General features: G+C 51.9%; 1 protein-coding gene across 3 annotated transcripts; it reads left to right on the plus strand.

Moving 5' to 3' along the window:
• The first annotated feature begins 9059 nt into the window (after positions 1–9059).
• On the plus strand, positions 9060–13590 carry MAGIX (MAGI family member, X-linked). Of its 3 annotated transcripts, XM_069463307.1 has the most exons (6): positions 9060–9147; positions 9960–10106; positions 10850–10932; positions 11009–11245; positions 11348–11519; positions 12292–13590. In XM_069463307.1, the coding sequence occupies exons 1-6, from the start codon at positions 9099–9101 to the stop codon at positions 12591–12593; spliced, it is 990 nt and encodes a 329-aa protein (XP_069319408.1). In that variant the 5' UTR covers positions 9060–9098; the 3' UTR covers positions 12594–13590. The 3 variants fall into 3 exon arrangements, with proteins under 3 accessions (XP_069319408.1, XP_069319409.1, XP_069319410.1); XM_069463308.1 differs by lacking the exon at positions 11009–11245; XM_069463309.1 differs by lacking the exon at positions 11009–11245 and having other exon boundaries at positions 12307–13590.
• The last annotated feature ends 2422 nt before the right edge of the window (positions 13591–16012 follow it).

The following is a 16012-nucleotide window of genomic DNA, read 5'->3' on the forward strand; positions in this document are numbered from 1 at the left end:
TGGGTTCAGTAACAAATTAATGAGACAGATCTCTCTTGTGTAGGACCTTAAGTGTTTGTAAAGTACAAGACAGATATTTTGACAAATAGTCACAAGAAGAAATACTATAATTCTGCTACAGATTCATCCCAAGGAAATCATCAAAGATGTATAAAACATTTTTTTTTTTTAGAGACAGTCTCTCACTCTGTCACCCAGGCTGGAGTGCAGTGGTGTGTGATCATAGCTCACTGCAACCTCAAACTCCTGGGCTCAAGTGATCCTCCTGCCTCAGCCTCCTGAGTAGCTGGGACTACAGGCACATGCCACCACATCTGGCTAATTTTTTTTTTTTTTTTTGAGACAGAGTCTCACTCTGTTGCCCGGGCTAGAGTGAGTGCCGTGGCGTCAGTCTAGTTCACAGCAACCTCAAACTCCTGGGCTTAAGCGATCCTACTGCCTCAGCCTCCCGAGTAGCTGGGACTACAGGCATGCGCCACCATGCCCAGCTAATTTTTTGTATATATATATTTTAGTTGTCCATATAATTTCTTTCTATTTTTAGTAGAGACAGGGTCTCACTCTTGCTCAGGCTGGTCTCGAACTCCTGACCTCGAGCGATCCACCCGCCTCGGCCTCCCAGAGTGCTAGGATTACAGGCGTGAGCCACCTCGCCCGGCCGGCCTGGCTAATTTTTAAAATCTTTTTGTAGAGACAGAGTCTCACTATGTTGCTCAAGTTGGTCTCGAACTTCTGGCCTCAAGGGATCCTCCCTCCTTGGCCTCCCAAAGTGATGGGATTACAGGCCTGAGCCATGGCACCTGGCTGTAAAATGATTTTTATATGAGATTCATCATTGTATTATTTATTGTGGCAAAAGTTAGAAGACCACCTAAATGATAAACAGAAGGGAATGGGGTAAATTATAGCACATGCCTTGGGTGGAAGTTATATGCTAGAGCCTTTAAATGCAAAGCTATAAATATAATTAAATGAAATAAGGACATAGTCATATGTTTTGGAAAGTTGAATAGTATGGTGGTTTGGAGAATGGTCTTGAAAACAGGCAGCCCATTATTCAGTCAGTCCTGTGGCCATGTTTCCAGGCCTAGAAGCCCTGGTCATCTGGGATGGGTCCCAGAATTTCAGTGGTAAAGCTACTCTGGTTTTCAATATACATTATTTAAATTTTTATTTAGAAATAACCTTAGATTTAAAGAAATATTGCAAAAATAGTACAGAGAATTCCTATATACCTTTTATCCAAATCCCCTTAAACATTTAATAGAACAATAGTATAATTATCAAAATCAGTAAATTAACATTGGTGTGATACTCTTAACTAAACTATAGACCATTTTCTGTTCTGGGATTCAATCTAGGACCACACATTGCAAAATAAGTGTAATGACTGTTTTGTCTCCTCCGGTCTAGGAAACTTCCTCAATTGTTCTTTGTCTTTCACGACATTTAACACTTTTGAAAAGTATACTTCATTTATTTTGTAGAACGTCCCTCAATATGGATTTGTCTGATGATTTCTCATGATTAGACTGAGGTTATGAGTTTTTGGCAAGAATGTCACAGAGATGATATTCCCTTATAATCACATCATATCAGAGGGTTCAAGATGTTGATATTTCTTATTGTTAATGATGTGAATATGGATCACTTAGTTGTGTTGTCAGCCAGATTTCTCCCTTGGCTCCATTGCCTGCCAGGCAAACTGTCCATGGCTGAAGTGATAATCACTTCCTGGGGCAGCCACCGGAGGCGGTACATGCAATAGAGGCTTACGCAGGCTCAGGCAAGAGGTCCCTGAGAGAGTTTGGCCTTCTCAGCTGGTTCACACCTGGTCTCTGACTTGCTCCTCACATATACCACAGAGATCATCCCAGCCTACCCTGATCCTACTGCGAAATTTTGAGGTGAAAATATAATGGGAGAAAAGATCCTTTTTTCTGTCTTCATTGCATCCTGAAAACAAAATCAGGAGTAACAAACATTTAGAAAAGTATTTGTTTGCCATACAATTAAGGAAGACTATATCCAAGTTTTGCAAAATCCACCATTTAATCGTTTTTTATTCAATAAACTTTGGTCGAGTACCTACTCTGTTACAGGCCCTGCCCCCAAGGAACTCATAAAATATGTAGGGAAAATCAGGGATTATAAATGTGGTTAAGACTGCAGACACAGGGGGCTCTGGGGAGGGGTGGTCAAGAAGACAAAAAGGAGATTGTGCCCAGTACTACTTCCAAGAGGACCTGAAGACTGAAAAAACGTTCTGAAGGATGGCAGGAAGTGAAGCTGGAGTGATGTGGTAGTTACAGGAAAATATAGAGGACAGGGTTCTAACATTTTTTTATTCTGATTCTTAATATATGAATATATGTGATACTTTTATATTATGGTAGCTAAGCTTTTCACAAAGAGAATAAAATGACAAACAAAAGAGCAGGAAGCTTGGGTAGAATTTACCTGGGTAAAATTAAAAAAAAAAAAAAGAAAGGTCAGGAAGCTGGTTATAGCACAGTCAGACTTGAATCCAGGCTGCCTGACGCCAGAGTTTGGAGTCTTCTCAATGCTTGATATTGACTCAGGGCTTGTGCTGAATTCTCAGCCTGGCCCTGTCCATTGCCCTCCTTCAATGCCCATCCTTCTCCACCACCTTCCCCCCCTTCTCGCCCCGAAGGTTCATTAATGTAGTCTCCAGCGCCCTGGACTTTTTACAGCTTCCAAAAAGTACCCAAGGTTTTTCATGCCTTACTGTATTTGTCATGCTAGGACGTCTGCGTGGGAGGCAAAAGAGTCTGTGGGGCAGGCGACTATCCATGACATTATTGTCCGTAGGAGTCCAGCACCATAACTACTGGGGGATAAAAGAGGCAGAGAAAGTGGTTAGGGACTCACCATAGAAACGATCTAGACTCCATCCCCTAAATTAACATTCTAGCCTCATCTACTTGCCTCCCTTCTACAACACACGTACAAACTGGCCCACCATTTAACTAGACATCACCCCCTTTAGTAATCTTTTTTTTTTTTTTTTTTTGAGACAGAGTCTCACACTTGCTGGGCTAGAGTGCCGTGGTGTCAGCCTAGCTCACAGCAACCTGAAACTCCTGGGCTAAAGCGATCCTCCTGCCTCAGCCTCCCGAGTAGCTGGGACTACAGGCATGCGCCACCATGCCCGGCTAATTTGTTTTCTATTTTCAGTTGTCTGGCTAATTTCTTTCTACTTTTAGTAGAGATGGGGTCTCACTCTTGCTCAGGCTGGTCTGGAACTCCTGAGCTCAAGCGATCCTTCCGCCTCGGCCTCCCGGAATGCTAGGATTACAGGGATGAGCCACCATGCCGGCCTCCCCCTCAAGTCATATCAAAGACTTAGCCCACACTGGGTCTGTCTGACCCAGCCTCCTTAACAAATAATCCTGGGCCCGCCCATTGGAATAATCCTACAGACCTCCCCACCTCCCTCTAATAACACGCAGAACCCACCCCTCAAACAACAGCCTTCGACCCACCCTGGAGGGTGCTACCCAGGAGCTTGTCAAACCCTCTGATTAGCCTCTAATCCTCACCCCATTCCTCACATCTCAAGCCCCGCCCCCTTGCCTAGCTTTCCAGACCTGCCCCTTTGCCGAGTATCCGCCCCCCAGCACTCTCCAGGCCCCGCCTCCTCAGAAATGACTTTGGAAGCTCCGTTGACCAGAATAAGGATCCAGCCTCGCACTCTCCACTAATCTGACACTCGCCTACTGCAATAACCCTCAAGGAATTCACTAGGATAACCCCACGGCCCCGCCCCCTGCAAGCACCCACAGAGCCCCGCCCTCCCATTGCACACCCCTCGGCCCCACCCAGGGGAATAGCTAAGAAGCCCGGGCCCGCCACCCCTGGACCCACCTCCACGCCACCCCCGCCCCCGGGAGGACCCGCCCCTGTCACGCACCCTCCTTGGGGCGCAGGTGCAAGGTGGCGCCGGCCCTGCGCACCAGCGCCGCCACGTCGGCCGCAGCTCGGGCCGCCAGGGGGCGCGCGTCCAGCCGCGCCAGGAGCTGCCGGGCGCTGGGGCCCGCTGGCAGGGGAGGGCCGCGGCCTGCGCGGGAGAGGTGGACAAGTCAACGCCGACCCTGAGCCTCGGAGAACCCCCATGCTTCTAGACGTCTGAAGACCTAGAAATGATCATCTCAAGATACCCTGAGACCCCCCCCCAGCCACTCCCTCGATAGTTTCGGAGCTCCTCCCGCTGTCCCTCTCCTCTCCCGCAACCCCCGACTATCGCGGGTATGCCCGTGGACTCCCGCCTACCCCACAGATGTCCTGGAGATAGCTATTTGACAGCAGTAGTCCTGGATACCTCCGAACATCCTGTGATTTTTGTCTGCAGGTCCCCAACTGCCCCCTAATAAACCCAGATGCCAAAGGCTTTCCCCACGATATCTCCAGGGACCCTGATTCCCCCACATATCCCGAGAGAACACGGCCTGACCCTGTAGCCACAGGGACCGCAATTTCCCCTCCAGATAGCCTAGGCAACCCCTGCTACCCTGTGAATTCCCCCCGCCCCCGTTTCCCCACAGGGCCCACCTACCTCCAGATTCCCCCTCACAGGGGCCCCCAGCTCCCCCCGCCCCGCGTTCACTCCAGACCCTGAGTGCCCAGGTGTCCCCAGTGACCACAGGCAGACCCCTCCCCGCACATCTCCCCGGGTCTGGTGCACGGCCCCTTTGCTCGGGTGTGGGTAGAGGACCTTGAGCCCAGCCCTGTCGCTGGTTCCCTGCCCGCTGCCACCGCCCCTTGGGCACCAGAGCTGCTCTGTTTACCACCTGTTCAAGGAAAAGGTGAGGAGCAGACAGGCGGGGTGACGGTGGCAGGGGATGCACACCCTCCCTTCCCCCTGCCCCATACCTCAGGGTCCGTGGCGCCCCCTGCACGCGGCTCCATGGCCAGTGGTCCTCCTGGTGGACCCACGGCTTCCAGCGACGCGTTTTGAGCGCTGGAATGCACTCACCTGGCGGGCCGCCCAGGCCTAGAAGGTGAGGCTCGTCGGTCTGGTACCTGTTGCCCCGACCCGCAACCCGCGTGGTGACCTACCTGGGCCGCCAAGGAGGCCTGGCTGTGGGAGGCAGCATGAGCGCTCAGCCTCCCTCTGCCTCAGGCTCCTTGGCTTCTATTAATTATGGATCCTGGTTAAAATTTAAGTCTGACCATACGAAGTGTTGCCAAAGATATAGAGGAAATGAAACTCTAATATACTGCTGGTCGAAATGTAAAACGATATAGCAACTGTAGAAAACAGTTTGGTGGTGTCTTAAAAAGTTAAATGTACACATGTGATCGAGCTTTCCTCTTCTGAGTATTTGCCTAAAGGCATACATCTACGCAAAGACTTGTATTACAAACATTCAGAGTACCTTTATTTCTTGGCTTAGTCATCCCTGGTTGCCATAATGAGATATCATAGACTGGATGGTTTAAACAACAGAAATTTCTCACAGTTCTGGAACCTGGAAAGTCCAAGATGAAGATGCTGGCCAATTTGTTTCATGATGAGGGCGCTCTTCCTTCCAATTCAGTCCATAGAATTTGTTAATAGCTAAAAACAGGGCCGGGCGCGGTGGCTCACGCCTGTGATCCTAGCACTCTGGGAGCCCGAGGCGGGAGGATCGCTTGAGCTCAGGAGTTTGAGACTAGCCTGAGCAAGAGTGAGACCCATCTATACTAAAAATAGAAAAAGTAGCTGGGCATCGTGGCAAGCACCTGTAGTCCCAGCTACTTGGGAGGCTGAGGCAGGAGGATTGCTGGAGCCCAAGAGTTTGAGGCTGCAGTGAGATACGATGAAGCTACTGCACTTTACCCAGGGCGACAGAGTGAGACCCTGTCTCAAAAAAAAAAAAAAAAAAAAAAAAAAAAGGAAATTGAACTCCCCCTCCTCATTCTCCCTCTTCATATTAAAAAGAAATTTTTAAAAAGATAAAAACTGGAAACAGCCCAAATGCCCATCAGTAGGTAAATGGATTAACAAACTGGTCTATTCATACAGTGGAATACAACTCAGCAATAAAAAGCAATGAATGGCTGGGCATTGTGGCTCACACCTGTAACCCCAGTACTTTGGGAGGCCAACATGGGAGGATCGCTTGAGACCAGGAGTCAGAGACCAGCCCAAGAAGCATGGTGAGACCCCCATCTCTACAAAAAAGAATTTTAAAAAATTAGCCCAGTGTGGTGGGTGACTCACCTGTTGTCCCAGCTACTTAGGAGGCTGATTCAGGAAGATCACTTGAGCCCAGGAGTTAGAGGTTGCAGTGAACTATGATGATGTCACTGCCCACTAGCCTGAGTGACAGAGCAAAACCCTGTCTCAGGAAAAAAAAAAAAAAGAATGAGCAATTTGGATGGATCTCAAAATAATTATGGTAAATTAAAGAAGCCAGACCTAACCCCCCAAAAAGGAGCACCTGCTGTATGATTCCATTTATATAAAAATCTGATAAAATGCAAACTGATATACAGTGACAGAAAGCAGATCAGAGATTGCTTTAGGGGAGGGGACTCAGATGCCAGGAGAGAGAGGGCAGGAGAAAATTTTTGGCAGAGACGGTTGTGTTCAATATCTTTTTTTTTTTTTTTTTTTTTTTTTTTTTTTTTGAGACAGAGTCTCACTGTGTTGCCCAGGCTAGAGTGCCGTGGCATCAGCCTAGCTCACAGCATCCTGAAACTCCTGGGCTCAAGCGATCCTCCTGTCTCAGCCTCCCGAGTAGCTGGGACTACAGGAATGTGCCACCATGCCCGGCTAACTTTTTTCTATATATATTTTTAGTTGTCCAGCTAATTTCTTTCTATTTTTTTTTTTTAAGTAGAGACGGGGTCTTGCTTTTTCTCAGGCTGATCTTGAACTCCTCAGCTCAAACGATCCACCCACTTCGGCCTCCCAGAGTGCTAGGATTATAGGCGTGAGCCACGGCGCCTGGCCTCAATATCTTGATTGTAACGATAGTCTCACCAATGTAAACATATTCAAAATCTATCCAATTGAATGTCAATCATACCACAATCTGTTAATAAAATAAAAAGTTTAATTAAGGAATTGGGTGGGGCATGAGAGGGATTGACTTAAATCCTTGAATGAGGTGAGGCTAAAAGGGGTAATTTGTTCATATTCATGAATGGAGGAGGCTAAGAGAGGCACTGGTTTGAACCAACAGTGGAGCAGGACTAAGAAGGGCTTTGGCTCTGAGCAGTGTGACTGTAGTCAATATTAGTTAAAGATGAGCACCAATGCTGCTGCCACATAGCTTGACTGTGCCCAATGCTGGCAATTTGGAAGCTTTATTCCTAATTCCCTTGCCAATCTTAGCTCGAATTCTTCATCACTCCCACTTACTGGAGGGGTACATTGAGGCTCCAGACAATGCATTGGCTGGGGTTCCACCTTCACATCTGCATACCAGCTGGACCCCCAACTCTGCCACTTGGTGACACAAGCACCACTCTCTCAACCCCAGTCCTTTCCCCTGCTCCCAGAATTTTGGCCCTGCTAGCATTGGCTCTCTAAGCGAACCCTTATCTAGCATCCTGGGGTGCTCGTTCCTGTAATTTATCGCTGAGGACATCCTTGGATCCCCCATTCCTTCATGATGCCCCAAGCCTGAGTATCTTCCAGTCTGGAAGCAGGTTCCCATCACCAGACCCTCAAGCCTCTCATCCTTTTGACAAGCTCCCTGACCTACCTTGGTAGCATGGACGCTGCCTGGCACTTGGAAGCCTTCTCACACCATCAACCTATCCTCAGCGTTTGGAAGATGCCCCAGTCTGTAAGACTGTTCCATCCACGGAGCTACAGAGGCTCAAACTCCCCTTCCCCGGTGTGTAAGCACCTCATTACCGCATTCACAGCTTCCTGAAACCTGGAGCCCCACATTGGGAAGTTGCCCTCTCCATCTCCTGGCAACACTGGAAGTCTCAAGAACTGGGCAGAGCAGTGAAGGAGGTCCAATGTGTCCCCCCTCAGATAAGGTCAGGTCCAATGTGGGAGGGGCAAGGGATTGTAGGAGGAATGAAAGCAGGAACTGTTCACCCCTTTCACCTATGACAACACTGGGCCCCTGAAAGATGGACCAGAGAGGTTGCAGAACCAGCCAGAATGGACATGAGGACACAGTGTGTCCACAGCCTATAGTGAAACAGTCACCAACCAAGTGAGTGTTGGTGATAAGCTGTCTGAGACTTGTGTCATTATTGGCTTGCTATGGGGGCCCTGGGCAGGCCTCTGAGCCTCTCAGACCTTCAGTTTCTTCTTCAGCAAAGTGGTGGTCACAGGCCCTCTCTCACTGCAACTGAATTACTCCTTCCACTACAGTCATATTGTATCCAAGTGCACCCCCCTTGGGGCCTATGTTCCCAGACACTCCTTTTCAAACTTAGAAGAAGCCTCATTCCTCCACTGACATTGGCTGTTGTACCATCCCACCCGTGTCTCCAAATCCACCTTAACTCCAGGCCCCTACCTCCTCTCTGCTCTCCAGAGGACCTGGTCTCCCCGCTTTTTCAGTCCCCAAGCCCCATAATGCTCAGGGGCCCAAAACCTTTTATGGCCCCCAAAGCCCCAAGGGTGCCCCTCCCAGCCCCCCAATACCTTGCCAGTTCCCCAGTAGGCACCGTGGTGGTCAAACTCTTACTGCAAATTTACTGAATGCCTATTGTGTGCAAAGTTCTGTTGGCCATTGCAGAATTCCCTGGTAAACTTGGGCTCTACTTCTGCGTCCTTGTGTTTAGTTGTCAGAACTCAAACGGTACCCTAACTTCTATGGGTGTCCTCTTCCCTTCCTATGCATGCAGTAACAACATCCTCTGGATGGAAAGAGGAGCCCAGCCAGGGTCTTCAGTTAACCAAGACAGCGCCTGAGGCAGAGGGAGGCCGAGCGCTTGTGCTGCCTCCCTCAGCCAGGCCTCCTTGGCGGCCGCCAGGTAGGTCACCACGCGGGTCGGGGCGGCAGGCACGGGACTGGCCGGCCTCAGGCTCCAGGCCTGGGCGGGCCGCCAGGTGAGTGCATTCCAGCGCTCAAAACGCGTCGCTGGAGGCCGTGTGTCCACCGGGCGGACCACTGGCCATGGAGCCGCGTGCAGGGGGCGCCACGGACCCTAGGGGGAGCAGAGGAGGTACCTGGGCATGGGGAAGGGAGAAGGGGCGTCCCCTGCCACCGTCACCCTGCCTGTCTGCTCCTCACCTTTTCCTTGAACAGGTGGTAAACAGAGCAGCTCTGGCGCCCAAGGGGTGGTGGCAGCGGGCAGGGAACCAGCGACAGGGCTGAGCTCGAGGTCCTCTACCCACACCCGAGCAAAGGGGCCGTGCACCAGACCCGGGGAGATGTGCGGGGAGGGGTCTGCCTGTGGTCACTGGGGACACCTGGGCACTCAGGGTCTGGAGTGAACGCGGGGCGGGGGGAGCTGGGGGCCCCTGTGAGGGGGAATCTGGAGGTAGGTGGGCCCTGTGGGGAAACGGGGGCGGGGGGAATTCACAGGGTAGCAGGGGTTGCCTAGGCTATCTGGAGGGGAAATTGCGGTCCCTGTGGCTACAGGGTCAGGCCGTGTTCTCTCGGGATATGTGGGGGAATCAGGGTCCCTGGAGATATCGTGGGGAAAGCCTTTGGCATCTGGGTTTATTAGGGGGCAGTTGGGGACCTGCAGAGAAAAATCACGGGATGTTCGGAGGTATCCAGGACTACTGCTGTCAAATAGCTATCTCCAGGACATCTGTGGGGTAGGCGGGAGTCCACGGGCATACCCGCGATAGTCGGGGGTCGCGGGAGAGGAGAGGGACAGCGGGAGGAGCTCCGAAACTATCGAGGGAGTGGCTGGGGGGGGTCTCAGGGTATCTTGAGATGATCATTTCTAGGTCTTCAGACGTCTAGAAGCATGGGGGTTCTCCGAGGCTCAGGGTCGGCGTTGACTTGTCCACCTCTCCCGCGCAGGCCGCGGCCCTCCCCTGCCAGCGGGCCCCAGCGCCCGGCAGCTCCTGGCGCGGCTGGACGCGCGCCCCCTGGCGGCCCGAGCTGCGGCCGACGTGGCGGCGCTGGTGCGCAGGGCCGGCGCCACCTTGCACCTGCGCCCCAGGGAGGGTGCGTGACGGGGGCGGGTCCTCCCGGGGGGCGGGGGTGGCGTGGAGGTGGGTCCAGGGGTGGCGGGCCCGGGCTTCTTAGCTATTCCCCTGGGTGGGGCCGAGGGGTGTGCAATGGGAGGGCGGGGCTCTGTGGGTGCTTGCAGGGGGCGGGGCCGTGGGGTTATCCTAGTGAATTCCTTGAGGGTTATTGCAGTAGGCGAGTGTCAGATTAGTGGAGAGTGCGAGGCTGGATCCTTATTCTGGTCAACGGAGCTTCCAAAGTCATTTCTGAGGAGGCGGGGCCTGGAGAGTGCTGGGGGGCGGATACTCGGCAAAGGGGCAGGTCTGGAAAGCTAGGCAAGGGGGCGGGGCTTGAGATGTGAGGAATGGGGTGAGGATTAGAGGCTAATCAGAGGGTTTGACAAGCTCCTGGGTAGCACCCTCCAGGGTGGGTCGAAGGCTGTTGTTTGAGGGGTGGGTTCTGCGTGTTATTAGAGGGAGGTGGGGAGGTCTGTAGGATTATTCCAATGGGCGGGCCCAGGATTATTTGTTAAGGAGGCTGGGTCACACAGTTGTTGGTGTTTGTTGAGCCTTTAAGATTACTTGAGGGGGTGATGTCTAGTTAAATCGTGGGCCAGTTTGTACGTGTGTTGTAGAAGGGAGGGAAGTAGGTGAGGCTAGAATGTTAATTCAAGGAGCGAGTCCTAGGTAGTTTCCATAGTGTGTCCCCCCATAGCCCTCTTTGCCTCTTTCATCCCCCAGCTGTTAGCGTGCAGGACTCTGCAGACATAGAGGTCACAGACAGTCGCCTGCCTCATCCCATTGCTGTGGATCATCAGCCCCAGGTACCACCTTATCATTCTATTCGAGGCCACCTGCCTCCGTGCTGGCAGTCTCTGTACACCTGTGTCCTTACTCTAGCATCGTCGATCAGAGACCCTGGGTACGTGTAGTGCACTTCCTGGAGTGACCCAGAGTAAGGCACGTCATGCTTCGAAGCCGTCCCAGACCTCTGGTCAGTTCTGTGTGGAGCTGGTCCGTGGTTCCGCAGGCTTTGGCCTCACCTTAAGCGGCGGCCACGATGTAAATGGGGATGCTCCGCTGGCGGTTCGCGGGCTGCTGAAGGACGGGCCTGCACAGCGCTGTGGTCGCTTGCAGGTGAGCTCTAAGGCACCTTCCCTTGGTTGGTGCTATCCCTGCCTTTGTTGGGGTGCTCTCCCTTTTCCATTCCTACAACACCATTGCCTCGGACTGTTGCAGGTCGGCGACCTAGTGCTCCACATCAACGGAGAGTCAACGCAGGGTCTCACCCATGCCCAGGTCGTGGAGCAGATCCGTACCGGAGGTCCCCGGCTCCGCCTGGTGCTCCACCGGCCTCTCAAGACCCATCCCGGCAAGCCTGAGAGGGTGGGAAGGTCCCAGATAGGAGGTGGTGGGTTTCCCAGGGGAGAGGATTCAGGGATCAGTGAGGAGAAGGAGAGGTTTGCAGAGAGGCTGGGCTTCTGAGTGGGAAGGATTTGATGGTCTCCGTGGGGAGGGTCTGGTGTTCCGTGTCTGCCTGGTGTCAGAGTATTCTCAAAATTGAGGGCAGGGAGGGGCACAGGGTCCCAGGATAGGCATAAAGCAGGGACAGGGAGGGAGACTGGTCCCCAGGATAGGAATTTCAGAAGGGAGGCTTTAGAGGTACTGGGAGGAGAGAGAAGGGAAGGGGTCTGGGGCAAAAGATAGAGTTCAGAAGGAAGAGTCTTAGTTCTGGGAGAGGAAGGCAGAGTGGGTCTTAGCCGAGAGGAAATGGGAAGGGGGTCCAGAGGGCAGGGTGTCTAGTTGTGAAAGACAAAGAGTCGTTAGGGGAGAGGGTTTGGGCATCAAGAGAGGTGGGATGAGAGAGGGGAGAGTCAGGGGTCCTAGATGGGATGGGTTTCTCCTTCCTAGGTTAAGACCAGGGTTTGATTTTCTGTGGAGATTGTGGGAAATGATTTCTGAGGGGCATGTTCTGGATCCAGGAGGGGAGGGTTCTTGAGAAAGGAGGTGTCTGGGGTTGTGAGGGGTGGTGCTGGTCCCTGAAGGGGCAATTCCAGGCCTTGAAGGGCGGTTTCTCTAAGGGGCGGAATCTCTGTCTCCTGAAGCCCTTGGGCTCTCCTGGCCACCCTTAGCCAAGGGCCCCGATTTCTGTTCTCCACTTCACCACCCAATCTAACCCTCAGTCCCGCCACGCGCAGATCGCAGCCCAGATCCTGGGGAGCCGGAGGTGATGAGGTCTCGCAGCAGCAGCACTTCCCCAGTTCAGCATCCTCGATCCCGCACAACGCACAAGACCCGGGACAGCCTGGAGCCTAGTCCAGAGGCAGCGGCCCAGGGTCCCGCGGTTCCTCCCCCTGAGGACCGCATCCCAGGTTCCCCGGGGCCCTGGCTAGTGCCAAGCGAGGAACGTCTCTCGCGGGCCCTAGGGGTCTCTGGGGCGGCGCAGCTCGCTCAGGAGATGTCAGCCGGAAGGCGGAGGAACTGAGCCTATGTCAGACTGCTCGGTGCTTCGTTGGTGCCACCCAATCTGGATCTGGTGTGCCAGGCTCGCCTCGCACTGGCACCGCCCCGAGCGTCCACTTGGTCTGCCCCCCCCCCCCCCACGTCCCGCTGCGCAGTCAGTCAGCCCGCACTCCCCTCTCAACGTCAGTGGTATGGCCGGTCCAGACCGGCCAGCCCTGCGCTTCTGGTTTGGGCGAGGGAAGTATTAAAATGGTTCCATCCAGTCTTGACTTGCCAGGTGCTCTAGGCGGGGTGGGGCTGCCCAGTCCTCTCTGTAAAGCGGGTGGGTGGGTCGATCCGGTTTCCAGGAGTGCCTCTTCTGGTAACCACTGACAAGCTTCGTGCCGAAATTTCATGCTTCCAGATGGGTCTTTACTTCTGCCTGTCCTCAGCCTGCTTTCTCCCTACTCCTTTTGTCTTCGCCAGCTCCTGCTCCTTTCCTCATTCATTCATGTCACCTTTTTGGAGGTGTGCAGTGGCTCACACATAATTATTGTGCGTGGCAATGGGGAGTGCAAAGGTGGGCCTGTTATTGTGGCGGGTGTGCACCAGTGTACCCACAGTCCTGGCTCAGAATCGTCCAGACCCTCAGCTGTCGCCGGGATAGCAAGGCTAGAAGCAGGGCGCTTCCTTCGCCAGGAGCCTGCGGTCTCCCACTTCCGGCCTAGTCGGCTAGCTTTTGCTGGCACGTAGACTGCCACCCTCAGGGCACTGGCTGGGGCCCTGGAGCCCCCTTTGGGATGGAGCCAGGAAGGTGTGAGTCAGGCCCCTGGGCAGGCCAGGCTAAAAAAGGCTGTTAGTTGTTAGAAGTACATATAAAATAATAATAATAAAAAAAAAGCTGTTAGAACTTTTTCTGCCACGCCCCCCTTTTCCGTAGATGGTGAGGAACTGTAACTGGGCTTGTGTGCACATGCCACACGCTGGGCGTTCCCGATCCCAGGAAAGGCTCAGACTTTCCTTCGCTCTGGGAACAGAGCCCGACAGCCAGGCTTATATGGCCAGCGGGACTCCAACCAGGGTAGCCCCGAGGCGAGGCGGGCGCTGGCAGAGGCCAGAAATGTCCAGTCACCGCCGCTGTCACCACATCCTGAACACTTGGCCCCATCCCCTCAACGAGGGAAGCTGTGGTCTGACTGGGGAACTTTCGCTGCTATGGGGAGGGGGCGGGGAGAGAAGAGAGAAATTGTAGGACCAGAGTGTGAGTCCAGGGTGGTCTGGAGAGAAGAGAGGAACTGCAAAGACAAGCTGGGAGAGCTGGCAGCTTGAGTATGAAGAGGTGAAGAGGTGAACACCTAAATGGTTAGAGTCGTAGACATTGTGGGGGAGTGTGCCAGGGTGGCTTCCAGCTACCCCTGACTCAGAGCCTGGTGGAGGTGTGGCTCTACAGAAGTCAGCAAAGGGCTCAAGTGCCCCAGTCCTATAAACACAGTCACACCCAGGAGACTAATAATAGTAACCCCAGCCACTATTTGCTTAGTCTTATCCCTCCTACTGGCTTTATTGCAATATTAATTTTCATCTACAGTAGTTACATATCTACTCAACAACCCCGATATGTCCATTTTACAGAGGAGGAAAGTGAGGTCCAGAGAGTGCAAGTAGCTTGAGGGAGGGGGTTTGAAGTAAGATTTAATTGAGTCCTGATTCCCAAGCCTGTCCTCTTAATTTCACCTGTATTTGACTTGACAAGTTTTTTTTTTTTTTTTTTTTTTAAGAGACAGAGCCTAGTTCTGTCACTCAGGCTGTAGTGCAGTGGCATGACCATAGCTCCCTGCAACCTCAAATTCCTGAGCTCAAGCGATCCTTCTGGCTCAGTCTCCCCAGTAGCTGGAACTACAGATGAGAGACAGGGTCTTGCTATGTTGCCCAGCCTGGTGGACAAGTATTAATTGAACCCTGGCTCTATATATCTTGCACTGTGATAGGTACCGTGGAGATGCCAGGGGAACAAGATATGAAGATTTCTTTTTTATTTTTTTTTATTTCAGCATATTATGGGAGTACAAATGTTTAGGTTATGTACATTGCCCTTGCCCCACCTGAGTCAGAGCTTCAAGCATGTCCATCCCCCAGACGGTGCACACTGCACCCATTAGGTGTGAATATACCCATCCCCTCCTCCCCGCTCCCATCTGCCCAACACCCGGTGAATGTTATTACTATATGTGCACTTAAGTGTTGATCAGTTAATACCAATTTGATGGTGAGTCCATGTGGTGCTTGTTTTTCCATTCTTGGGATACTTCACTTAGGAGAATGGGTTCCAGCTCTATCCAGGATAATGCAAGAAGTGCTAGATCACCATTGTTTTTTGTGGCTGAGTAGAACTCCGTGGTATACATATACCACATTTTATTAATCCACTCATGTATTGATGGGCACTTGGATTGTTTCCACATCTTTGCAATTGTGAATTTTGCTGCTATAAACATTCAAGTGCAGATGCCTTTTTTTTTTTTCCCAGAATGTCTTTTGTTCTTTTGGGTAGATGCCCAGTAATGGGATTGCTGGATCAAATGGTAGTTCTACTTGTAGCTCTTTGAAATATCTCTACATTGCTTTTTTTTTTTTTTTTTTTTTGAGACAGAGTCATGCTCTGTTGCTCCGGCTAGAGTGCCGTGGCGTCAGCCCAGCTCACAGCAACCTCAAACTCCTGGGATCAAGCAATCCTTCTGCCTCAGCCTCCCGAGTGGCTGGGACTACAGGCATGCACCACCATGCCCGGCTAATTTTTTCTATATATATTTTTAGTTGTCCGTATAATTTCTTTCTATTTTTAGTAGAGACGGGGTCTCGCTCTTGCTCAGGCTGGTCTCGAACTCCTGAGCTCAAACGATCCATTTGCCTCGGCCTCCCAGAGTGCTAGGATTACAGAGTGAGCCACCACGCCTGGCCCTCCATATTGCTTTCCACAGAGGTTGCACTAGTTTGTGGTCCCACCGGCAGTGTCTGAGTGTTCCTATCTCTCCGCATCCACGCCAACATTTATATTTTGGGACTTTTTGATAAAGGCTATTCTCACTGGAGATACGTGATATCTCACTGTGGTTTTGATTTGCATTTCCCTGATGATTAGAGATGTTGAGCATTTTTTCATATGATTCTTAGCATTAAGGACATGAAGATTTCTTTCTTTCTTTCTTTCTTTTTCTTTCTTTCTTTCTTTTTTTTTTTTTTTGAGACAGAGTGTCACTCTGTTGCCCAGGCTAGAGTGCCATGGTGACAGCCTAGCTCACAGCAACCTCAAACTCCTGGGCTCAAGCAATCCTCCTGCCTCAGCCTCCCGAGTAGCTGGGACTACAGGCATGTGCCACCATGCCCGACTAATTTTTTCTGTATATATATTTAGTTGTCCAGCTAATTTCTTTCTATTTTTAGTAGACGGGGGTCTCACTCTTG

Source organism: Eulemur rufifrons, chromosome 30 (assembly GCF_041146395.1).
Source record: "Eulemur rufifrons isolate Redbay chromosome 30, OSU_ERuf_1, whole genome shotgun sequence".
NCBI classification, from domain to species: Eukaryota; Metazoa; Chordata; class Mammalia; order Primates; family Lemuridae; genus Eulemur; species Eulemur rufifrons.

Excerpts from the sequence above, each read along its gene's own strand:
- MAGIX (XM_069463307.1), top strand. The coding sequence starts at position 9,099 with ATGGAGCCGCGTGCAGGGGGCGCCACGGACCCTAGGGGGAGCAGAGGA. Across the intron at positions 10,107-10,849 it reads GCACCTGCGCCCCAGGGAGG|CTGTTAGCGTGCAGGACTCT; the intron begins GTGCGTGACGGG and ends TTCATCCCCCAG. Across the intron at positions 11,246-11,347 it reads AGCGCTGTGGTCGCTTGCAG|GTCGGCGACCTAGTGCTCCA; the intron begins GTGAGCTCTAAG and ends GGACTGTTGCAG.